Below are 24,303 nucleotides of genomic sequence, written 5' to 3'. Positions count from 1 at the left end.
CCCCCCCCCCCCCCCCCCCCAATCCTTTCCACTCGTCACTTTAATTTCATGTTTCATGTATTTTGTGTTTTTAGGACTGTTGGCAGATCAATGTCCCTCCTGGGATAAATAACGTTCTATCATTTCGTAGGGCTCTATAAAGAACTGCTGATGCTGGTTCATACACAAATGGTGCTGGAGTAACTCAGCGGGTCAGGCAGCATCTGTGGAGAACATGGATAGGTGACGTTTCACACAGCGAAGGAATAGATGTCAATAGACAATAGGTGCAGGAGTAGGCCATTCGGCCCTTCGAGCCAGCACCGCCATTCAATGTGATCATGGCTGATCATCCCCAATCAGTACCCCGTTCCTGCCTTCTCCCCATATCACCTGACTCCGCTATCTTTAAGAGCCCTATCCAGCTCTTTCTTGAAAGCATCCAAAGAACCGGCCTCCACCGCCCTCTGAGGCAGAGAATTCCACAGACTCACCACTCTCTGTGAGAAAAAGTGTTTCCTCGTCTCCGTTCTAAATGGCTTACTCCTTATTCTTAAACTGTGGCTTCTGATTCTGGACTCCCCCAACATCGGGAACATGTTTCCTTCCTCTAGTGTGTCCAAACCCTTAACAATCTTATATGTTTCAATGAGACTGCCTCTCATCCTTCTAAACTTCAGAGTGTACAAGCCAGGCTTGGTTGTAGGGAAGAAGCTGTTTGTGTTTTCTCGTCTCCATTTTAAATGGCTTACTCCTTATTCTAAATTGCTTGCTCCTTACTGAAGAAGGGTCTCGACCCGAAACGTCACCCATTCCTTCGCTCCATAGATGCTGCCTCACCCGCTGAGTTTCTCCAGCATTTCTGTAGTTCTATAGTAACTTGTCAGTTTCTTTGTTGAACTAAATTAAGGCGCATGTTGCAATCAAAAGCGCTTGGACAATTGTTTGGGAAGAAAGCCAAACTGTAAGAAAGACCTTTGATTTTTCTAGCATCTGCAGTTCTTTCTTAAATATGTGTCTGTCTAAGTGTTTCTTAAACGTTGGGATAGTCCCAGCCTCAACTACCTCCTCTGGCAGCTCGTTCCGTACACCCGCCACCCTTTGTGTGAAAAAGTTACCCTTCAGGTTCCTATTAAATCTTTCCCTCTCTCACCTTAAACCCATGTCCTCTGGTTCTCGATTCCCCTATTCTGGGCGTTTAGCCGATCTATTCCTCTTATGATTTTGTACATCTCAATAAGATCACCCCTCGGACAGATGCTGCCTAACCAGCAGTTTGTGTCTTAAGGCGACTAGTTGAGGGCTAGCCACAGAAGCAGTTCTATGATCACATATTACAATCGCTCCACTCTCTTAAATCACTGCTCCTACAGCAACGTTTCTTACTTCAACTAGAATCTTAAACTACTATCTACCTCATTGGAGACCCGCGGACTATCCTTGCTCGGACTTTGCTGGCTTTGCCTTGCACTAAACGTTATTCCCTTATCATGTATCTGTACACTGTAAATGGCTCGATTGTAATTTTGTATTGTCTTTCTGCTGACTGGATAATAATAATAATAATAATAATGGATGGGATTTATATAGCGCCTTTCTAATACTCAAGGCGCTTTACATCGCATTATTCATTCACTCCTCAGTCACACTCGGTGGTGGTAAGCTACTTCTGTAGCCACAGCTGCCCTGGGGCAGACTGACGGAAGCGTGGCTGCCAATCTGCGCCTACGGCCCCTCCGACCACCACCAATCACTCACACACATTCACACACAGGCAAAGGTGGGTGAAGTGTCTTGCCCAAGGACACAACGACAGTATGCACTCCAAGCGGGATTCGAACCGGCTACCTTCCGGTCGCCGGCCGAACACTTAGCCCATTGTGCCATCTGTCGTCCCACGCAACGCAACAAAAGCTTTTCCCTGCTTGCATTTATATCAAGAGGACTGAAATACAAACACAGAGATGTGATGCTGAGGCTCTATAAGGCGCTGGTCAGGCCGCATATGATTGATAGATAGTTTCTTTATTGCAATTATAACATGTAAACATGTACAACAAAATTAAAAATACCAACCAGTCAGTGCACCATTCACACATTATCTAAAAGCTAACGATACGTAAAAGAGAATATCTGAAATAAACAACTAAAATAAATAACATGAAAAAAACAAGCATAAACACACAACCATACATTCTTCTGTCGATTGCACAATCCCTTTGGTATGTAGCTATATTTAAGAGGGAGTTAGATGTGGCCCTTGTGGCTAAAGTGATCAGGGGGTATGGAGAGAAGGCAGGTACGGGATACTGAGTTGGATGATCAGCCATGATCACATTGAATGGCGGTGCAGGCTCGAAGGGCCGAATGGCCTACTCCTGCACCTATTTTCTATGTATCTATGTAGCGCACCTGCGCTCATTTGGTGGCTATATTAAGTGTAGTTATTGCTGTGGGATAAAAACTGTTTGGACTGTTGTGAGCAGTTTTGGGCCCCTTTATCTGAGGAAGGATGTGCTGGCTCTGGAGAGGGTCCAGAGGAGGTTTTTACAAGAATGATCCCAGGAGTGAGTGGGTTAACATATGATGAGCGTTGGTCGGCACTGGGCCCTGTACTCGCTGGAGTTTAGAAGGTTGAGGGGTGTCCTCATTGAAACGTACAGAATAGTGAAAGGCTTGGATAGAGTGGATGTGGAGAGGATGTTTCCACTGGTGGGAGAGTCTAGGACTAGAGGTCATAGCCTCAGAATTAAAGGGCGCCCTTTTAGCAAGGAGGTGAGGAGGAATTTCTTTTGACAGAGGGTGGTGAATCTGTGGAAGTAGACTCAATCGACAGAATGGCTTAATTCTAGCCCTATTAATTGTGAACATGAACTTATACATTGGTACACGTCACGATGAACTGAACTGAACGTAACTGAACATCCCACAAAGCGCAGGTCCCTGTCTCAATAGACAATAGGTGCAGGAGTAGGCCATTCAGCCCTTCGAGCCAGCACCAACCGCCATTCAATGTGATCATGGCTGATCATCCACAGTCAGTAACCCGTTCCTGCCTTCTCCCCATATCCCCTGACTCCGCTATCTTTAAGAGCCCTATCTAGCTCTCTCTTGAAAGCATCCAGAGAACCGGCCTCCACCGCCCTCTGAGGCAGAGAATTCCACAGACTCACAACTCTCTGCGTGAAATAATTTTTCCCTCATCTCCATCCTAAATGGCCTCCCCCTTATTCTTCAACATATCCGTGCGTTGTGACTCCCTGTCTTTGACTCACATGCAGTAGGTTTGAGGTAGACCACAGCAAGCTCCGAACCGGGACAGGAAGCGATTCTCCAGGTCGATCACGGTCTCGCCGATCTTCTCGTCCTTGGACAGGAGGTCGTAGTCGTAGAGAGTGACCTTCAGATCTTTCTCGATGGGCAGGAGTCCCGTCAGCTCATACATCCTGCACAAAGAAGAGCAACATGTTAAGGGCTGGTCTCACTTGGCCGATTTTTACGCCGACTGCTGGGCTTGTACGCTCCGGAGTTTAGATGGATGAGAGGGGATCTTATTGAAACATATAAGATTATTAAGGGTTTGGACACGCTGGAGGCAGGAAACATGTTCCCGATGTTGGGGGAGTCCAGAACCAGAGGCCACACACAGTTTAAGAATAAGGGGTAAGCCATTTAGAACAGACGCGGAAACACTTTTTCGCACAGAGAGTGGTGAATCTGTGGAATTCTCTGCCACAGAAGGCGGTGGAGGCCAATTCACTGGATGTTTTCAAGAGAGAGTTAGATTTAGTTCTTAGGGCTCAATAGACAATAGACAATAGGTGCAGGAGTAGGCTTTTTGGCCCATCGAGCCAGCACCGCCATTCAATATGATAATGGCTGATCATCTACAATCAGTACCCCGTTCCTGCCTTCTCCCCATATCCCCTGACTCCGTTATTTTTAAGAGCCCTATCTAGCTCTCTCTTGAAAGCATCCAGAGAACCGGTCTCCACCGCCCTCTGAGGCAGAGAATTCCACAGTCTCACCACTCTCTGTGAGCAAAGGTGTTTCCTTGTCTCCGTTCTAAATGGCTTACTCCTTATTCTTAAACTGTGGCCCCTGGTTCTGGACTCCCCCAACATCGGGAACATGTTTCCTGCATCTAGCGTGTCCAAGCCCTCGGAACCAAGGGATAGGGGGATAAAGGCATACTGATTTTGGATGATCAGCCATGATCACATTGAATGGCGGTGCTGGCTCGAAGGGCCGAATGGCCTACTCCTGCACCTATTGTCTATGTCGCTATGTTTCTAATAAACACCACTATCGTATCTGCCTCCACCACCACCCCTGGCAGCGTGTTCCAGGCAGCCGCCACCCTCTGTGAAAAAATATTTGCCCCGCGCAATCCCTTCAAACCTTACCCCTCTAACCTTAAATCTACGCCCTCTATTGTTTGGCACTGCCCGGCGCTGTGACACGGCAAACTCTACCGCTGCGCCACCGTGCCGCTCATTGCGTGCGTGACGGGATGGTTTGGAGGGAGCTTGACTCTGTGGGTCTGACCACTGAGAGAGTGTGGGAGGGCGCTTATAATATAGATATATTAGAGGGCGCTTCACTCTATCTATCTCCAATTAATTCTCTCACTGCCCTGGGAACAATATTAGCACTGGCAAACGTTCATGAATAATACAGCCATAATCCCCCACCCCCCCCCACCCCCCTCCCACCTTATTGAGAAAACATTTAAAAATAAAATACTGGTTTCTCTTTAACAAATCGAGTGCATAAAAAAAAATATATATATATATATCCTCGGTATTAATTAAATAAGCCTGTTGGTGCCTTATTGGTTTGAGGGCTTGCAAGCTTCAGACTTCCAGGTCTGTGCTCCGAGCCAGTTTGTGAGTCTGTGGATGTTTAAGTTGGCAGCGTTGTTAGCCAGCACAGTGCAGCCAAAGGCTAGGGTGTAACAAGCCAAGGGGTACATCCTAAATGTGGGAGGAACTCACTCGGTGAATTTTAAACACGCTCGACTTCAAGTGAAGTGAGCTCCGGGGGTCAGGGGTGATGGGGAGAAGGCAGGAGAATGGGGGTTAGGAGGGAGAGATGGAATGGCGGCGTAGACTCGATGGGGCCGAGTGGCCTGATTCTTCTCCTGCCACATATGAACTAATGAACACTCTGTAGCACGCATGACGCAGAACAGGTTTAAGGTAAAACTCCAGATGCTGGAAAAATTGAAGGTAGACAAAAATGCTGGAGAAACACAGCGGGTGAGGCAGCATCTATGGAGCGAAGGAATAGGTGACGTTTCGGGTCGAGACCCTTCTTCAGAATGATGAGGGGTCTCGACCCAAAACGTCACCTGTTCCTTCGGTCCATAGATGCTGCCTCACCCACTGAGTTTAAGAAGGGTCTCGACCCGAAGCGTCACCTATTCCTTTGCTCCATAGATGCTGCCTCACCCGCTGAGTTTAAGGAGGGTCCTGACCCGAAATGTCACCTGTTCCTTCGCTCCATAGATGGTGCATCACCCGCTGAGTTTCTCCAGCATTGATGTAGAACAGGGGTGGGCAGCCTTGTACACATAACCATAAAACCATATAACCATATAACAATTACAGCACGGAAACAGGCCATCTCGACCCCTCTAGTCCGTGCCGAACACATAATCTCCCCTAGTCCCATATACCTGCGCTCAGACCATAACCCTCCATTCCTTTCCCATCCATATAACTATCCAATTTATTTTTAAATGATAAAAACGAACCTGCCTCCACCACCTTCACTGGAAGCTCATTCCACACAGCTACCACTCTCTGAGTAAAGAAGTTCCCCCTCATGTTACCCCTAAACTTCAGTCCCTTAATTCTCAAGTCATGTCCCCTTGTTTGAATCTTCCCTACTCTCAGTGGGAAAAGCTTTTCCACGTCAACTCTGTTTATCCCTCTCATCATTTTAAAAACCTCTATCAAGTCCCCCCTTAACCTTCTGCGCTCCAAAGAATAAAGCCCTAACTTGTTCAACCTTTCTCTGTAACTTAGTTATCTATCACGTGTACACATGGATCACGCCCCCATCCCGCCCCGGATGACAGGCATCAAATCACGTGTTCACAGAAGGTAGACAAAAATGCTGGGGAAACTCAGCGGGTGAGGCAGCCTCGTGCAATCCTCGCATGTCTCACCCGCTGAGTTTGTCCAGCATTGTTTGTCCACCTTCGATTTTTCCAGCATCTGCAATTCTTTCTTAAACGTGTTCACAGAAGGCGCGTGGCCGTGCCGGCGGCTTTGCGCAGGATGTGGTCGGCGGGTTCGGATGATTACGGGAAAAAAAATCCGCCTGCGGGCCGGATGATTTTGGGTTACGGGCCACATTCGGCCCGGGGGCCGGAGGTCGCCGACCCCTGCTGTAGAACAAGGGAGCGTAGCTCCTCATTTCTATTTTGACACTTCCCGTGAAACCCATGAACATTTAGCGATAGAGATAAACAAACTAATTCAGCCCCTTAATCAGTTCAGATGTGACTCCATTCCTTGGAGCGCAGGAGGATGAGGGGAGTTCTTATAGAGGTGTACAAAATCATGAGAGGAATAGATCGGGTAGATACACAGAGTCTCTCGCCCAGAGTAGGGTCATCGTGAACCAGAGGACATAGGTTTAAACCAGGGGTTTCCCAACCTTTTTCGTCCCGTTTACCCCTGGCAACTTTAATAGCACATAACAATATTATTTCATTTATTTATGAGAACCAGAATACCAGAACCAAACACAGTCAGTCAAAGAAACAAAATATGTACAAATCCTGAATCAACACATTTACCCCCTGGGTAGGTGGAATTTACATCCCAGGGGGTAAATATACCCCAGGTTGGGAACCCTTGATTTAAGGTGAGGAGGGGGGGGGGGGAAGATTTTACAGGAATTTGAGGGGTAACTTTTTCACACAAAGGGTGGTGAGTGTAAGGAACGAGCTGCCGGAGGAGGTAGTTGAGGCTGGGACTATCGCAACGTTTAAGAAGCAATTGGACAGGTACATGGATAGGACAGGTTTAGAAGGATATGGACTAAACGCAGGCAAGTGGGACTAGTGTAGATGGGACATGTTGGTCGGTGTGGGTAAGTTGGGCCGAATGGCCTGTTTCCACATGTGACTCTATGACCAAAAGGCAGGTGGAGTTTAATGCGAGTTTGACAGCTCGAATGGAAGGGGGGGCAGTATACAGTTAATGGCAAGACCCTTGCAAGCATCGATATGCAGAAGGATCCTGGGTCCATGTCTATAACTCGCTGAAAGTGGCGACCTAAGTGGACATACTGGCAAAGAAGGGATGTGGTCGAAGGGTCTCAATAGACAATAGACCCGCAACGTCACCCATTCCTTCTCTCCAGAGATGCTGCCTGTCCCGCTGAGTTACTCCAGTATTTTGCATCTATCTTCGGTTTAAACCAGCATCTGCAGTTAGACGAAGGTAGACAAAAATGCTGGAGAAACTCAGCGGGTGAGGCAGCATCTGTGGGGCGAGGGAAATAGGCAACGTTTTGGGCCGAAACCCTTCTTCAGACAACAGGCAATAGGCAATAGGTGCAGGAGTAGGCCATTCGGCCCCTCAAGCCAGCACCGCCATTCAATGTGATCATGGCTGATCATCCACAATCAGTACCCCGTTCCTGCCTTCTCCCCATATCCCCTGACTCCGCTATCTTCAAGAGCCCTATCTAGCTCTCTCTTGAAAGTATCCAGAGAGCCGGCATCCACCGCACTCTGATGCAGAGAATTCCACAGACTCACCACTCTCTGTGTGCAAAAGTGTTTCCTTATCTCCCTTCTAAATGGCTTACCCCTTATTCTTAAACTGTGGCCCCTGGTTCGGGACTCCCCCAACATCGGGAACATGTTTCCTGCCTCTAGCGTGTCCAAGCCCTTAACAATCTTACATGTTTCAATAAGATCCCTTCTCATCCTTCTAAACTCCAGAGTATACAAGCCCAGCCGCTCCATTCTCTCAGCATATGACAGTCCCGCCATCCCGGGAATTAACCTTGTAAACCTACGCTGCACTCCCTCAATAACAAGAATGTCCTTCCTCAAATTAGGGGACCAAAACTGCACACGATACTCCAGGTGTGGTCTCACTAGGGCCCTGTACAACTGCATCTGCTTATGACAGTCCTGCCATTTTGGGAATTAATGTGTAGTTCCGTCCTCCACATGTGGTACACCTGCCTGCCTTCATCGGTTGGGGCACTGAGTACAAGAGTCTGGAAGTTGTGATGCAGCGCGACGGGATTTTGGTCGGGCAGCGTTTGGAGTGTTGCGTGCAGTTCTGGTCGCCCCCATTATAGGGAGGATGTGAAATGCCTTTGGAAAGGATGCAGAGGAGGATTGCCAGAAGGCTGCCTGGATTAGAGGTTATTAACTACAAGGAGAGGTTGGACAGACTTAGATTGTTTTTTCTGGAATAGTGGAGGCTTCAGGGAGACCTGATAGAAATGTAAATATAATTTAAGATCATGAGACGCATAGAAACATAGAGAAACATAGAGACATAGAAATTAGGTGCAGGAGGAGGCCCTTCGAGCCAGCACCGCCATTCATTGTGATCATGGCTGATCGTCCCCTGTCAATAACCCGTGCCTGCCTTCTCCCCATATCCCTTGACTCCACTAGCCCCTAGAGCTCTATCTAACTCTCTCTTAAATCCATCCAGTGACTTGGCCTCCACTGCCCTCTGTGGCAGGGAATTCCACAAATTCACAACTCTCTGGGTGGAAAAAGTTTTTTCTCACCTCAGTCTTAAATGACCTCCCCTTTATTCTAAGACTGTGGCCCCTAAGTTCTGGACTCGCCCAACATTGGGAACATTTTTCCTGCATCTAGCTTGTCCAGTCCTTTTAAAATTGTATATGTTTCTACAAGATGCCCCCTCATCCTTCTAAACTCCAGTGAATACAAGCCTAGTGTTTTCAATCTTTCCTCATATGACAGTCCCGCCATCCCGGGGATCAATCTCGTGAACCTACGCTGCACTGCCTCTAGGCAGATGGTCTGAACATATTTCCCCGGATGTAAATATCGAATTACGAGAGGGCATAGCTTTATGGTAAGCGGAGCAAAGTCTCAAGGAGATAGGCTGGGCAACTTTAGTTTGGTTTAGTTTAGAGATACAGCGCGGAAACAGACCCTTTCGGCACACCGGGTCTGCGCCGACCAGCGATCCCCGCACACTAACACCATCCTACACCCATGAGGGGCATTTTTTACATTGACACCAAGCCAATTGACCTACAAACCTGCACGTCTTTGGAGTGTGGGAGGAAACCGAAGATCTCGGAGAAAACCCACGCAGGTCACGAGGAGAACGTGCAAACTCCGCACAGGCAGCACCACTAGTCGGGATGGAACTCGGGCCTCCGGCGCTGCTTTCGCTGTAAGGCGGCAACTCTACCGCTGTGCCACTGTGACCGACCCTCTTACACAAGTTCTTTTACACAGAGGGTGGGGGGTGCCTGGAACGCGCTGCCAGGGGTGGCGGTGGAGGCAGATACGATCGTGGTGTTTACGGGACTTTTGGATAGATGCATGGATATGCAGGGAATGGAGGGATATGGATTGTGCTCAGGCAGATAAGGGTTGGTCGTGACATCACAGAAGCGGCACAGACATTGTGGGCCGAAGGGCCTGTTCTATGCTCAATGTTCCATCTGTCTTTTGTTCAAGAGTGCAGGTACATAGTTCCTTCAAAGTGGCGTCCAAGGCAGATACGGTCTTCAAATTATTTTTTGCCACATTGCCTTTTTTCAGTCAGGGTATTATCGAAGTTGGGAGTGTGTAAGAAGGAACTGCAGATGCTGGTTTAAACCGAAGATAGACACACAAAGCTGGAGTAACTCGGCAGGGCAAGCAGCATCTCACAGAGAGTTGTGAGTCTGTGGAATTCTCTGCCTCGGTGGTGGCCGGTTCTATGGATACTTTCAAGAGAGAGCTAGATAGGGCTCTTAAAGATAGCGGAGTCAGGGGATATGGGGAGAAGGCAGGATCGGGGTACTGATTGGGGATGATCAGCCATGATCACATTGAATGGCGGTGCTGGCTCGAAGGGCCTACTCCTGCACCTATTGTCTATTGTCTATTGAATAGGTGACGTTTCGAGACGAGACCCTTCTTCAGACTAGTTGGGAGGTCATATTGACGAACTGTACACTGCAAGGGCCAGGAAGCGAGCGGGCAAGATCATCTCTGACCCCCTCTCACCCTGGCCACAAACCCTTTGAATCACTTCCCTCTGGAAGGCGACTCCGGACTGTCAAAGGCAGCACGGTGGCACAGCGGTAGAGTTGCTGCCTCACAGCGCCAGAAACCCGGGTTCGATCCTGACTACAGGTGCTGTTGGTACAGAGCTTGTACGTTCTCCCCGTGACCTGCGTGGGTTTTCTCCGAGATCTCTGGTTTCCTCCCACGCTCCAAAGACGTACAGGTTTGTAGGTTAATTGGCCCCTTGTAAAAGTTGTAAAAATGTCCCTAGTGTGTGTAGGATAATAATAATAATAATAATGGATGGGATTTATATATAGCGCCTTTCTAATACTCAAGGTGCTTTACATCGCATTATTCATTCACTCCTCAGTCACACTCGGTGGTGGTAAGCTACTTCTATAGCCACAGCTGCCCTGGGGCAGACTGACGGAAGCGTGGCTGCCAATCTGCGCCTACGGCCCCTCCGACCACCACCAATCACTCACACACATTCACACACATTCACACACAGGCAAAGGTGGGTGAAGTGTCTTGCCCAAGGACACAACGACAGTATGCACTCCAAGCGGGATTCGAACCGGCTACCTTCCGGTTGCCAGCCAAACACTTAGCCCATTGTGCCATCTGTCGTCCCACTAGTGCTAGTGTACGGGGTGATCGCTGGTCGGCGCGGATTCGGTGGGCTGAAGGGCCTGTTTCCATCCTGTATCTCTAAACTAAACTAATTGCAGCTTACATCTAATATCATCTATCCCTACACTCCAAAGACGTACAGGTTTGTAAGTTAATTGGCTTGGTTCAAATGTAAATTGTCCCTAGTGTGTGTGTAGGATAGTGTTAGTGTGGCGGGGATCGCTGGTCGGCGCGGATTCGGTGGGCTGAAGGGCCTGTTTCCGCGCTGTATCTCTAAACTAAACTAAACTAAATGTATCTGAACACTGTGACTGGGTCGATCGTAATCATGTGTTGCCTTTCCGCTGACTGGATAGCACGCAACAAAAGCTTTTCACCGTACCTCGGTACACGTGACAATAAACTAAATTGAACTGATCGTACCTTCCAAACTCTGGATCGAGTGTGCATGGGATGTAGTTGTCCTGATCGTTGACGGACTTTTTCCCCAGGGATATTTTTACGTAGGGATCGCACTGAAAGAGAGAACCAGAGATCAAGGGATTAACAATAGAGAACAATGCTGCCAGGACTAGATGGTGTGAGCTACAGGGAGAGGTTGAGCAGGCTGGGTCTCTATTTCCTTGGAGCGCAGGAGGATGAGGGGTGACCTTGTAGAGGTGTATAAAATCATGAGATGAATAGACGCACAGAGTCTTTTGCCCAGAGTACGAGAATCGAGAACATAGGTTTAAGATGAGGGGGAAAAGATTTAATAGAAATCTGAGGAGTGCCTTTTTCACACCAAGGGTGGCGGGTGTATGGAACATGCTGCCAGGGAAGGTAGTTGAGGCAGGTACTATCCCAACGTTGGACAGGTACATGGATCGGACAGGTTTGGAGGGATATGGACCAAACGCAGGCAGGTGGGACTAGTGTAGGTGGGACATTGTTGGTCGGTGTGGGCAAGTTGGGCCGAAGGGCCTGTTTCCACGCTGTGTCATTCTATGTCTGTGTAATACTCATCGGGGCAAGCAGCATCTGTGAAGAGAGAAGCAGAGTTGGTGATTCATGTCCCAACCCTTCTTGTCCATCGAGTGGGTGGGGCATGAAAGATGTTTCAATTGGTGAGGAAGGGGAAGGGGTGGAGAGGTGAAAATGGAGTGGCTGCATTACAGTGGAGATAGGGACACTGAATAACACACAATATGGTGATGGGGGGTGAGTGAGGGTGGTGACTTGGCTTGGGAACTGCTTTTCCCAGGACCACAAGAAATTGCAGAGTTGTCGATGTAGCCCAGTCCATCACACTCCCCACATAGAAACATAGAAAATAGGTGCAGGAGTAGGCCATTCGGCCCTTCGAGCCTGCACCGCCATTCAATATGATCATGGCTGATCATCCAACTCAGTATCCTGTACCTGCCTTCTCTCCATACCCCCTGATCCCTTTAGCCACAAGGGCCACATCTAACTCCCTCTTAAATATAGCCAATGAACTGGCCTCAACTACCTTCTGTGGCAGAGAATTCCAGAGATTCATCACGCTCTGTGTGAAAAATGTTTTTCTCATCTCGGTCCTAAAAGATTTCCCCCTTATCCTTAAACTGTGACCCCTTGTTCTGGACTTCCCCAACATCGGGAACAATCTTCCTGCATCTACCCTGTCCAACCTCTTAAGAATTTTGTAAGTTTCTATAAGATCCCTCTTCAATCTTCTAAATTCTAGCGAGTACAAGCCGAGTCTATACAGTCTTTCTTCATATGAAAGTCCTGACATCCCAGGAATCATTGTAAATGGTAGCCCAGTCCATCACACAGACCACACTCCCCACCATTGTAGATGTAGCCCAGTCCATCACACAGACCACACTCCCCACCATTGTAGATGTAGCCCAGTCCATCACACACACCACACTCCCCACCATCGACTCCATCTACACTACACACTACCTCGGAAAAACAGCCAACATCATCAAAGACTTCTGACGTCTTCTTATGTCTGAAGAGTGATCCCAAGCCGAAACATCACCCATCCTTTTTCTCCAGAGATGTTGCCTGAACCGCTGAGTTACTCCAGCACTTTGTATGTATCTTCGGTGTAAACCAGCATCTGCAATTCCTTTCTACAACACAATCAAAGACTTGTCCATGTCCCACCCCGGTCATTCCTTCTTCTCCCCGCTCCCGTCCGGCAGAAGGTACAGGAGCTTGAAAGCGCGCACCACCAGACTCAGGAAGAGCTTCTTCCCCTCTGTTATCAGGCTTCTGAACGGCCCTTCCATGAGCTAGGGTACTGTCCGATTCACCTCTACCCCATTGCGGACATTGGACTTTGTCTGTGGAACTGATGCGCTACAATGCTGAGAACTATATTCTGCACTCTGTATCTTCCCCTTTGCTCTACCTGTTGTACTGGAGTTTGACCTGATTGTATTTATGTTGAGGATTATCTGATCTGTTTGGACAGGGTGTGAAACAAAGCTGTTCACTGTACCTTGGTAGACATTACAATAATACACTTAAACCTAAAGAAATATTTTCAAAGAGATTAAGGGCTGTTAAATAAACTCAAGGGGTTTATCTACCTTGCTTCCGAGGCAGAAGACTGCTTTAAATCCCACTATAGGGATGGCACGGTGGCGCAGCGGTAGAGTTGCTGCCTCACACCGCTCGAGACCCAGGTTCAATCCTGACTACGGAGTGCTGTCTGTACGGAGTTTGTACGTTCTCCCCGTGACGTGCGTGGGTTTTCTCCGGGTGCTCCGGATTCCTCCCACACTCCAAAGACGTGCAGGTTTGTAGGTTAATTGGCTTTGGGAAAATTGCAAATTGTCCCGAGTGTGCGTGGGATAGTGTTAGTGTGCGGGGATCGCTGGTCGGCGCAGACTCGGTGGGCCAAAGGGCCTGTTTCCGCGCTGTATCTCTAAACTAAACTAAACTAAACTAAGAACATGTCTCTGGGGCGGTCCAGACATGAGATTAGCTTAGTTTAGGCTTCTTTTCACATTGTATCTCTAAACTAAACTAAACTAAATGTTAGGCTGAAGGGCCTGTTTCCACGCTGTATCTCCAATCTAAACTAAACTAGACTAAATTAAACCGTGGGCTGAAGGGCCTGTTTCCGTGCTGTATCTCGACAGTAAGCGATGGGCCTAAGGGCCTGTTTCCACGCTGTATCTCTAAACTAAACTAAATTAGACTAAATTAAACCGTGGGCTGAAGGGCCTGTTTCCGTTCTGTATCTCGACACTAAGCGATGGGCTGAAGGGCCTGTTTCTGTGCCGTGTGGCCCAGTGACTGGGAGGGGAGGGGTAGGGATGGAGAAGGAGGGATCGGCAACTCGGTGCAAGTGAAGTGGGGCAACATGGCCAGGGAGGAGTAGGCCCACGTCCCTGGCTGACCACCATCATTCCCCACCTTCCCTGGAGCCCTCTACCCGGACTGAACCTCCAGGACCCAGCCTTGCTACACCTGACAATAAACCCAACTACACTACACTAAATGGTGGGAGGACGTACAAACTCCATACAGACAGCACCCGTAGTCAGGATCGAGCCAGGGTCTCTGGTGCTGGGAGCGCTGTAAGGCAGCAACTCTACCGCTGCGCCACCTTGACCACCCCACAGAACAAACAGATCACAAATAACAAGTGTGAGCTGGTGATCGATGGTTGGTGTGGACTCAGTAGGCCGAAGGGCCTGTTTCCATGCTGTATCTCTGAACTAAACTACACTGAATGGTGCGCCGAAGGGCCTCTTTTCATCCTCAATCTCTAAATTTAACTAAACTAAATGTTGGGCCGAAGGACCTGTTTTCACACTGTATCTCCGAACTAAACTAAACTATACTAAATGATGGGCCGAAGGGCCTGTTTTCGTTCTCTTTCTCTGAACTAAACTAAACGAAAACTAAACTAAAACTATACCAAAGTAAACTAAGCAGTGGGCCGAAGGGCCTGTTCCCGTGCTGTTATTCCACACTCAGCGATGAGCCGAAGGGCCTGTTTCCGTGCTGTTATTCCACACTAAGCCATGTGCCGTGCCGTGTGGCCCTGTGAGCCACCACACCACTGACTGGGAGGGGAAGGGACGGAGACGCAACTCGCTGCGAGTGAAGTGGGGCAGCCCGGCCAGGGAGAGCAGAAGGCCCACGTTTCCGTCTGACCCCCATCATTCCCCACCTTCCCTGGAGCCCTTCCCCCTGACTGAACCTCCAGGACCCAGCCAAGGGGTTGAAGAGTCTGCTGAGGGACCTTTACGGAAGGCTCCAAATCAATGCAAGCCTTTGTTTCCACGTTTATATTTTAGACAGTGCTCTGAGTTTCTCACTCTCTGGAGAGCAAGGAACTGGCTTCTCACCACGGCGTGTATAAATATCAGCAGAGTGCATGATTGCCGGAGAGCTGGCCAATTTTCATATATTTTTAATATTTTCCTTTCGTTGCCTCGTTATCTACGTCTGGGAATTTCTCTTCGTCTCTTACGCGCCCAGAGTCCATCTCCCTGTTCCAGCGCAAGATTTCAGTGCAAGGTTTTAGTTCATTGTCACGTGGGCCGGGGTAGGGCGACCAGCCCTTGTCGCGTGCTAAACCAGTCAGCGGAAAGGCCAGCCGTGATTACAGTCGGGTTTCTGAGAGCACGTGCGAATTCAGTGGCAGCACTTGGATGCACGGCAGCACAGCGATCCTCTCCACGGGCGCTGTCTGTACGGAGTTTGCGCGTTCTCCCCGTGACCACCTTGGGTTTACTCTGGGTGCACCGATTTCCTCCCACGCTCCGAAGACGCGCACTGTTTTCTCTCTGGAACGTCGGAGGTTGAGGGGAGACTTAAGAATTAAGAATAAGGCGTTAGGCCTTTTAGAACGGAGACGAGGAACCACTTTTTCTCACAGAGAGTTGCGAGTCTGTGGAATTCTCTGCCTCAGAGGGCAGTGGAGGCCGGTTCTCTGGATGCTTTCAAGAGAGAGCTGGATAGGGCTCTTGAAGATAGCGGAGTCAGGGGATATGGGGAGAAGGCAGGAACGGGGTACTGATTGGGGATGATCAGCCATGATCACATTGAATGGTGGTGCTGGCTCGAAGAGCCAAATGGCCTCCTCCTGCACCTATTGTCTATTGTCTGTGTGATTTTACTCATGCTCGTACTCATACTTACTTTATTAGCCAAGTATGTTTCGCAACATACGAGGAATTTCATTTGCCATACAGTCACACCAATAAAAAGCAACAGAACACACAAAATATATTTTAACATAAACATCCACCACAGTGACTCCTCCACATTCCTCACTGGGATGGAAGGTGGAAAAAGTTCAATCTCTTCACTTCTTTGTCCTCCAGTGGTCGGGGGGCTCTAACCTTGCGTTGACGGGACGATCTTACTCCCGTAGCCGGCGGCGGGCCTCATCGTCGGGGCGATCAAGCTCCTGCATCGGGGGGGGGGGGGGGGGAGGAAATCTCAGCTCCCCCGGGTCGGGACTAGTCGAACGTCGTGCTGCCTTTGAAGCTTCCCGACGTCGGTCTCAACCCCAGATGTTAAAGTCCGCAGGAGCGTCGATCGCAGTCAAGGATTCGGCTCCGATGGTAAGTCCACGGCCCCGCGGTGGGGCTCAAAGTCAGTCCCGAGCAAGGTCTCTCCCGCTCCACGACGTTAGGCCGCAGAAGGACCGGAGATACGACCCGGAAAACAATCGCATCTCCGGCAAGGTGAGAGATTGAAAAAAGTTTCCCCCGACCCCCCCCCCCCCCCACCCCCCCCCCCCCACATAAAACATACTAGAGAACATTAAGGACAGACAGACTGTTGGCGAGGCTGCCATCGAAGTGCTAGCCGGTGTTTACTGGGTTGTAGGCACAACAAAGCATTTCACTGTACCTCGGTACATTAGACCATAAAGTATCATTGACTAACACGCTACAAAAAAACTTTTCAATGTGCCTCAGTACACGTGACAATAGGTTATACTAAACTAAACTAAACTAAATGAATTTAGATTAAACTAAACTAAATTAAACCAAATTAAACTACTCAAAATTAAATTAAACAAACTAAACTAAACTGTTTCCACAAATGGGAGAGTCTAGGATCAGCAGTCATAGCCTCAGATTTAAAGGGCGTTCCTTTATAAGATTATTATACGTATAATTAAACATATTTTATACATTAAACTTAATTGTACATATTATTAAACATATGAGATTATAAATGGTTTGGACACGCTAGAGGCAGGAAACATGTTCCCGATTTTAGGGGAGTTCAGAACCAGGGGCCACAGTTTAAGAATAAAGGGTAGGCCATTTAGAACGGAGACGAGGAAACACTTTTTCACACAGAGAGTTGTGAGTGTGGAATTCTCTGCCTCAGAAGGCGGTGGAGGCAGGTTCTCTGGATACTTTCAAGAGAGAGCTCTTAAAGATAGCAGATAGCAGAGGGGGATATGGGGAGAAGGCAGGAACGGGGTAATGATTGGGGATGATCAGCCGTGATTACAGTGAATGGCGGTGCTGGCTTGAAGGGCCGAACGGCCTACTCCTGCACCTGTTTGTCTATTGTCTATTGTCCTCACCTCCTTTCTAAAAGAGTGCCCTTTAATTCCAAGGCTATGACCTCTGGTCCTCGACTCTCCCACAAGTGGAGAGTGGTTTCCACTAGTTCCACTAAAGGGCGTTCTTTTAGGAAGGAGATGAGGAGGAATGTCTTTAGCCAGAGGGTGGTGAATCTGCGGAATTCTTTGCCACAGACGGCTGTGGAGGCCAAGTCAGTGGATATTTTAAGGCAGGGATAGATAGATTCTTGATTAGTGCGGGTGTCAGGCGTTATGGGGAGAAGGCAGGAGAATGGGGTTGCGAGGGAGAGATAGGTCAGCCATGATTGAATGGCGGAGCCGACGTGATGGGCCGAATGGCTTAGTTCTACTCCAATAATGACCTTCTGAACATATTCGATGTTCTATATATATCCCCAGATAATCTATGAACTCCATCCTTCTTCCTTCAGTTCTGGTCCAGTTGATCGCCATCTGCCAGTCAGCTCTGGCCCACCTCCAAGGAAGCATTCTTACTCTGCTTTGCTCCATGTTCTTCCCCGCAGCTAATCGAAAGCTCATGTCACCACAGTCACTCTTCCCAAAGAGCCTTCCCCGCACTGACCTTTGTTCCACTTGAACCAGCCTCCTACCCAGAGCCACATCCGCTAACCATCCACACATCTCATTCCTCTCGAAGTTCAATGCCTCCCCCCCCCCCACTCTGCCCTTCATGCCGATACTATCCCAGTCCATTTTCATTTTTTGCTTTAGTTTAGTTACACGGTTCTTAACATTTTTGGCACCAGTACGAGCATACGCCGGCAAAATACTGTATGTGGTATGTACCTTTGTTAGGTTCCTAAACGTGGGCTAGATAAGGCTCTTAAAGATAGCGGAGTCAGGGGATATGGGGAGAAGGCAGGAACGGGGTACTGATTGTGGATGATCAGCCATGATCACATTGAATGGCGGTGCTGGCTCGAAGGGCCGAATGGCCTGCTCCTGCACCTATTGTCTATTGTCTTCAGACTGAGAATCTCGGGCTTTCCCACCGATTATAGTAATAATTCCCCTTTCCCTCGTTATAGCAACTCCACTAACTTCCACCCCCTAATGGCCCTGTCCCACTGTACGAGCTCATTCAGGAGCTCTCCCGAGTTTAAAAAAAAATCAAACTCGTGGTAAGCACGTATAATGAACGTAGCGGGTACGTCGGAGCTCGGGGACGTCTCTTAGCGGCTCGTAACGCTAACGGCAGGTACTCGGGAAAGGAAGACTCGTAAAGATTTTTCAACATGTTGAAAAATGTCCACGAGAGCCCAGAGTACCTACGAGCGGCCATTGCCATAATTCTCCGAGTTCGAATCAGGGCAAACTCGGGAGAGCTCTTGAATGAACTCGTACAGTGGGACAGGCCCATGACTCTCCTAAATTTGAGGCAAGACTTCAGTTCAGTTTAGTTTATTGTCACGTGTACCGTGGTACAGTGAAAAGCTTTTGTTGTACTGTTCTATGTTCTTTGTTTACCTGCACTTTCTCTGTGGCAAAACAGTATATACTACATAGTCCTGCTTAGTTACCCCTTCGTTGCCTCCTCTCCCACAGCCAACAATGGACCATTGTGGGCTCCACCTGTCCTTGATCATCCTTGCTGGCTTTGATTGGACCTTTCATTCTTTTGTTCTTTGCACCTTTCCAATACCCCTAGTTTCCCTCTCCCCTGACTCTCAGTCTGAGGAAGGGTCTCAACCCGAAACGTCGCCCGTTCCTTCTCTCCAGAGATGCTGCCTGACCCGCTGAGTTACTTCAGCATTTTGTGTCTATCTTCGATATACAGAAAGCTGGTCAGTGTGAACTGTGAGGAGGATGCTATGAGAATACAGGGTGGATAGGTTGGGTGAGTGGGCAGATGCAGTTTAATGTGGATAAATGTGAGGTTATCCACTTTGATAGCAAAAACAGGCAGATTATTATCTAAATTGTGTCAAGTTGGGGAAAGGGGAAGTACAACGGGATCTGGGGGTCCTTGTTCATGAAAGTAGAAGTCTATGAAAGTAAGCATGCAGGTACAGCAGGCAGTGAAGAAAGCGAATGGCATGTTGGCATTCATAACAAGAGGAGTTGAGTGTAGGAGCAAAGAGGTTCTTCTGCTGTTGTACAGGGCCCTAGTGAGACCACACCTGGAGTATTGCGTACAGTTTTGGTCTCCAAATTTGTGGATGGGCATTCGTGCTATTGAGGGAGTGCAGCGTAGGTTCACAAGGTTAATTCCCGGGATGGCGGGACTGTCATATGCTGAGAGACAGGAGCGGCTGGGCTTGTACACTCGGGAGTTTAGAAGGATGAGAGGGTATCTCATTGAAACATATAAGATTATTAAGGGTTTGGACACGCTAGAGGCAGGAAACATGTTCCCGATGTTGGGGGATCCAGAACATTGAACATTGAAGGGCCAAATCGTCCACTCCTGCACCTATTGTCTATTGTCTGAACCAGCATCTGCAGTTGCTTCCCACTCATACGATGAGGGGTGATTTTCCGGGCAGTGGGGGGGGGACACTGACCTTTCCGTTGGAGTCCTTGGGTTGCAAGCCGACAGCTCGGATGACGTAGACTCTGACGAGGCATTCCTGCGGGGCACTGGTGGGCAGCTGCTGGAACTGGCGGGGGGGCGAGGGCAGAGCCGGGTCGTCGGGGAGGGGGTAGATCTTGAAGCTGCCCTGGAAGGATCGACGGGGGGGGGGGGGGGAGAGGGAGAGGTCAATTCAGCCCAATCCCAGGCAACTGGGCCTGTTGACAGGGGTCGTGACCCTGCCCCTGTGGCCCACCGCTTTCCAAGCCACCCCTCGCCCCCTTGGAGCACTTTGACCTCTGACCCTCGCCTGATAATCTCCCGCACTTTGACCTCCGTCTCGCACTATGCCCTCGCTCTCCCACCTCATTCTGTCCTCGTCTCTTGTCCTCCCAGCTCAGGTTGACCTGCGCCCCTTGCCCTCCCCCCACCACACTTTGACCTCTGCCCTGGCCCTCCCAGTGCATTGACCTCTGACCCTCACCCTCCCAGCACTTTGACCCCTTCCCATCCCTCCTGGTGCACTTTCATCTCTGCCATTTACCCTCCCAGCTCATTTTGACCTTTGCTCCTCGTTCCCCCCCCTCCCCAGCACATGTTGACCTTTGGCCCTGGGCCTCCTATTTGGTGCCACCAATGTCCAGGCTCAATTTGACCTCTGGCCTTTTACCTACTTTCAACCTTCCATTATCTTCCTAGCTCACTATGATCTCTGGCCCTCCCCCCCCCCCGAGTAAACCACGATGACCTCTGCCCCCCACAACTTCCTAGCAAACGTTGACCTCTTACCCCTCACCCACCGAGTAACACCAAGGGCCTCGAAGTTCACTTTAAACTCTGCCCATCACCCTCCCTGTACACTTTGACCTCTGCCCCTCGCCCCTCGGGTAACGCCCTCCTAGCCCTCCTAGCCCACTTTGACTTCTGGCGCTTGCCCTCCCGGTCCACCCTGACCTCTGACCCTCCGCCCTCCTAGTCAAGCCAATGTGTGCACACCCAGGAGCCAATTAACCTAGGAGGGAACCGGAGCACCCGGAGAAAACCCACGCAGGTCACAGGGAGAAGGTACAAACTCCGTACAGACAGCACCCGTAGTCGGGATAGAACCCGGGTCTCTGGCGCTGTGAGGCAGCAACTCTACCGCTGTGCCGCCACCAGCCGCAGCCTACCTTGAATTCGCCCACCACGGAAGGGTCTTCATCTTCCCCCTCGATCTTCCCGCGGTACAGCGGGAAAGTGCGGCAGAAGTCCGTCAATCCTTCATAGTCCTTGACCCTCTCCAGCTCCGTATCGTACACCTGTGCAGCAAGGGGAGAGAATGGAAAGAGGCCCTTCAGCACAACTCACCCATGCCAACCCCAAGGCGTCCCATCCAGGGTCCCGACATGAAACGTCACCTATCCATATTACTAGCGCGGGCGTGGCGTGGGCTTACCATCCGGAGTCTGGGATCCCTTTGCCGGGGATCGCCGGAGAAGAGCTCCGACTGCCGGCCCGCGGCCTATAACATCGTGAAGCCGCGGTCTCTGGTAGGAAGCGGCCGACTCGGGCACTCCAAGCCGCGGAGTGTGTTTGACCGTCCCGACGTTGGAGTTTAGATCATCCCGACGAGAGGGCCTGTACATCGGGCCGTCCTCTAGCGGCGACTGCGGAGGGTTCATGGCCCCGACCACGGATGAACAAAGGAGGACGACTGGCTGAACTTTGTTGTCTTCCACCACAGTGAAGAATGTTGTGGTGGATGTTTGTGTTAAATTCTATTGTGTATTGTGTGTTCTTTTTTTAAGTGTAACGCTGCTGGCAAATTCATTTCACTGCACCTTCGGGTGTATGTGATGTATAAAATTGACTTGACCCGCTGAATTACTCCAATACTTTGTGCCTATCTTTGGTATAAACCAGCACCTACAGTTCTTGTTTCTGCCCGGCTGTTAACAGGCAACTGAATCATCCTACCACAACCAGAGAGTGGTCCTGAACTACTATCTACCTCATTGGAGACACTCGGACTATCTTTGATCAGATTTTACTCGCTTTACCTTGCACTAAACGTTATTCCCTTTATCATGTGTCTGTACACTGTGGACGGCTCGATTGTAATCGTGTATAGTCTTTCCGATGATTGGATAGCACGCAACAAAAGCTTTTCACTGTACCTCGGTACACGTGACAATAAACTAAACTGAAGTGAAATTACAATTCACGGGAGCACCCGGAGAAAACCCACGCAGGTCGCGGGGAAAACGTACAAACCCCGTACAGACAGCGCCCGTGGTCAGGATCGAACCCGGGTCTCTGGCGCTGTGAGGCAGCAACTCTACCGCTGCACCACTAAGCCTCAACTTTAAAGCTATTCAAACACTTTGCCATCCATCGCCCATTGAAGAATGAACACATGAACGATACTTGCAACCGAGGAGCTAGCACTTGGGTAGACATCGAGTTGGGGAACATCCAGCGACGCAGGAGGTATCGACCAGCCCCGAGCCAGGGGTCAGATCGCCCGTTGCGGGGGAGCTGAGATCCCCCCAATGCAGGAGCTTGATCACCCCGACGCGGAGGGCCCCAACGCCGCCGGCTACAGGAGCTTGATCACCCCGTCGCGGAGGGCCCCAACGCCGCCGGCTACAGGAGCTTGATCACCCCGACGCGGAGGGCCCCAACGCCGCCGGCTACAGGAGCTTGATCACCCCGTCGCGGAGGGCCCCAACGCCGCCGGCTACAGGAGTCAAGATCACCCCGTCAACGGAAGGCTCGAGGCTCCCGAGAAAAAAGAAGGGAAGAGATTGAACTTTTCTTTCCCCTTCCATCACAGTGAGGAATGTGGAGGAGTCACTGTGGTGGATGTTTATGTTAAAATGTGTTTTGTGTGCCTTGTTGCTTTTTATTGGTGTGATGTTGCAATTCCTCGTAATTCTTCGTATGGCCACACCTGGAGTATTGTGTGTAGTTCTGGTCCCCTAATTTGAGGAAGGACATTCTTGCTATTGAGGGAGTGCAGCGTAGGTTTACAAGGTTAATTCCCGGGATGGCGGGACTGTATATGCTGTATTTAAGATGGAGATGTGGCCCTTGTGGCTAAAGGGATCAGGGGGTATGGAGAGAAGGCAGGTACGGGATACTGAGTTGGATGATCAGCCATGATCATATTGAATGGCGGTGCAGGCTCGAAGGGCCGAAGGGCCAAATGGCCTACTACTGCACCTATTTTCTCTGTTTCTATGTTTCAATGACTGTCATATGCTGAGAGAATGGAGCAGCTGGGCTTGTACACTCTGGTGTTTAGAAGGATGAGAGGGTATCTCGTTGAAACATATAAGATTGTCAAGGGTTTGGACACGCTAGAGGCAGGAAACATGTTCCCAATGTTGGGGGAGTCCAGAACCAGGGGCCACAGTTTAAGAATAAGGAGTAAGCCATTTAAAACAGAGACGAGGAAACACTTTTTCTCACAGAGAGTGGTGAGTCTGTGGAATTCTCTGCCTCAGAGGGCGGTGGAGGCCGGTTCTCTGGATGCTTTCAAGAGAGAGCTAGATAGGGCTCTTAAAAATAGTGGAGTAAGGGGATGACTGGGGTCTCTCAGAGAGAAGTAAAGCTCCACCTACCTCAAGCATATCGAAGCCCTTGTCCAGGTATGTGCCGCACTTGTGTTTCTCTCCTGTAGAAGCATAGAACTTGCTCCACCAATCAACAAACTCGTCTTCCTACAAAAGAAGCAGAATTATAGTCAGGGTTGTGTCGGAAGGAACTGCAGATGCTGGTTTAAACCGAAGACAGACGCAAAAAGCTGGAGGAACTCAGCGGGGCGGGCAGCATCTCTGGAAGGGAGGAATGGGCGACGTTTCGGGTCGAGACCCTTCTTCAGACCTGGTGGATCGGGTAGACGCACAGAGTCTCTTGGCCAGAGTAGGTGAATCGATAACCAGAGGACATAGGTTAAAGGTGAACGGGAAAAAATTTAATATGTTCCCAATGTTGGGGGAGTCCAGAACCAGGGGCCACAGTTTAAGAATAAGGAGCAAGCCATTTTGAACGGAGACGAGGAAACACTTTTTCACCCAGAGAGTTGCGAGTCTGTGGAATTCTCTGCCTCAGAGGGCGGTGGAGGCCGGTTCTCTGGATACTTTCAAGAGAGAGTTAGATAGGGCTCTTCAAGATAGCGGAGTCAGGGGATATGGGGAGAAGGCAGGAACGGGGTTACTGATTGTGGATGATCGGCCATGATCACATTGAATGGCGGTGCTGGCTCGAAGGGCCGAATGGCCTACTCCTGCACCAGTGCAACAGCTTCTCCAGCTTAAACCCACTTACGTACAGGTCCTTGTGCACTCAGACTGCAGAACCCGCCATCGTCGATATCGACGG

General features: G+C 49.7%; 1 protein-coding gene across 1 annotated transcript in view; it reads right to left on the bottom strand.

Moving 5' to 3' along the window:
* LOC116986927 (dysferlin-like) overlaps positions 1 to 23,675 on the bottom strand; it is a 41,554-nt gene extending 17,879 nt beyond the window's left edge. The window contains exons 1-5 of the mRNA XM_033042782.1: positions 23,544 to 23,675; positions 21,108 to 21,236; positions 19,931 to 20,086; positions 11,282 to 11,373; positions 3,255 to 3,425 (exon numbers count right to left, since the gene is read on the bottom strand). Coding sequence (XP_032898673.1) covers positions 3,255 to 3,425; positions 11,282 to 11,373; positions 19,931 to 20,086; positions 21,108 to 21,236; positions 23,544 to 23,552 — 557 coding nt within the window. The 5' untranslated portion in view covers positions 23,553 to 23,675. The remainder of the gene's footprint in view (positions 1 to 3,254; positions 3,426 to 11,281; positions 11,374 to 19,930; positions 20,087 to 21,107; positions 21,237 to 23,543) is intronic.
* Between the last annotated feature and the right edge of the window lie 628 nt (positions 23,676 to 24,303).

Source organism: Amblyraja radiata, chromosome 1, assembly GCF_010909765.2.
Source record: "Amblyraja radiata isolate CabotCenter1 chromosome 1, sAmbRad1.1.pri, whole genome shotgun sequence".
Classification (NCBI taxonomy): domain Eukaryota; kingdom Metazoa; phylum Chordata; class Chondrichthyes; order Rajiformes; family Rajidae; genus Amblyraja; species Amblyraja radiata.
This window is presented reverse-complemented; position numbering and strand designations above follow the sequence as displayed.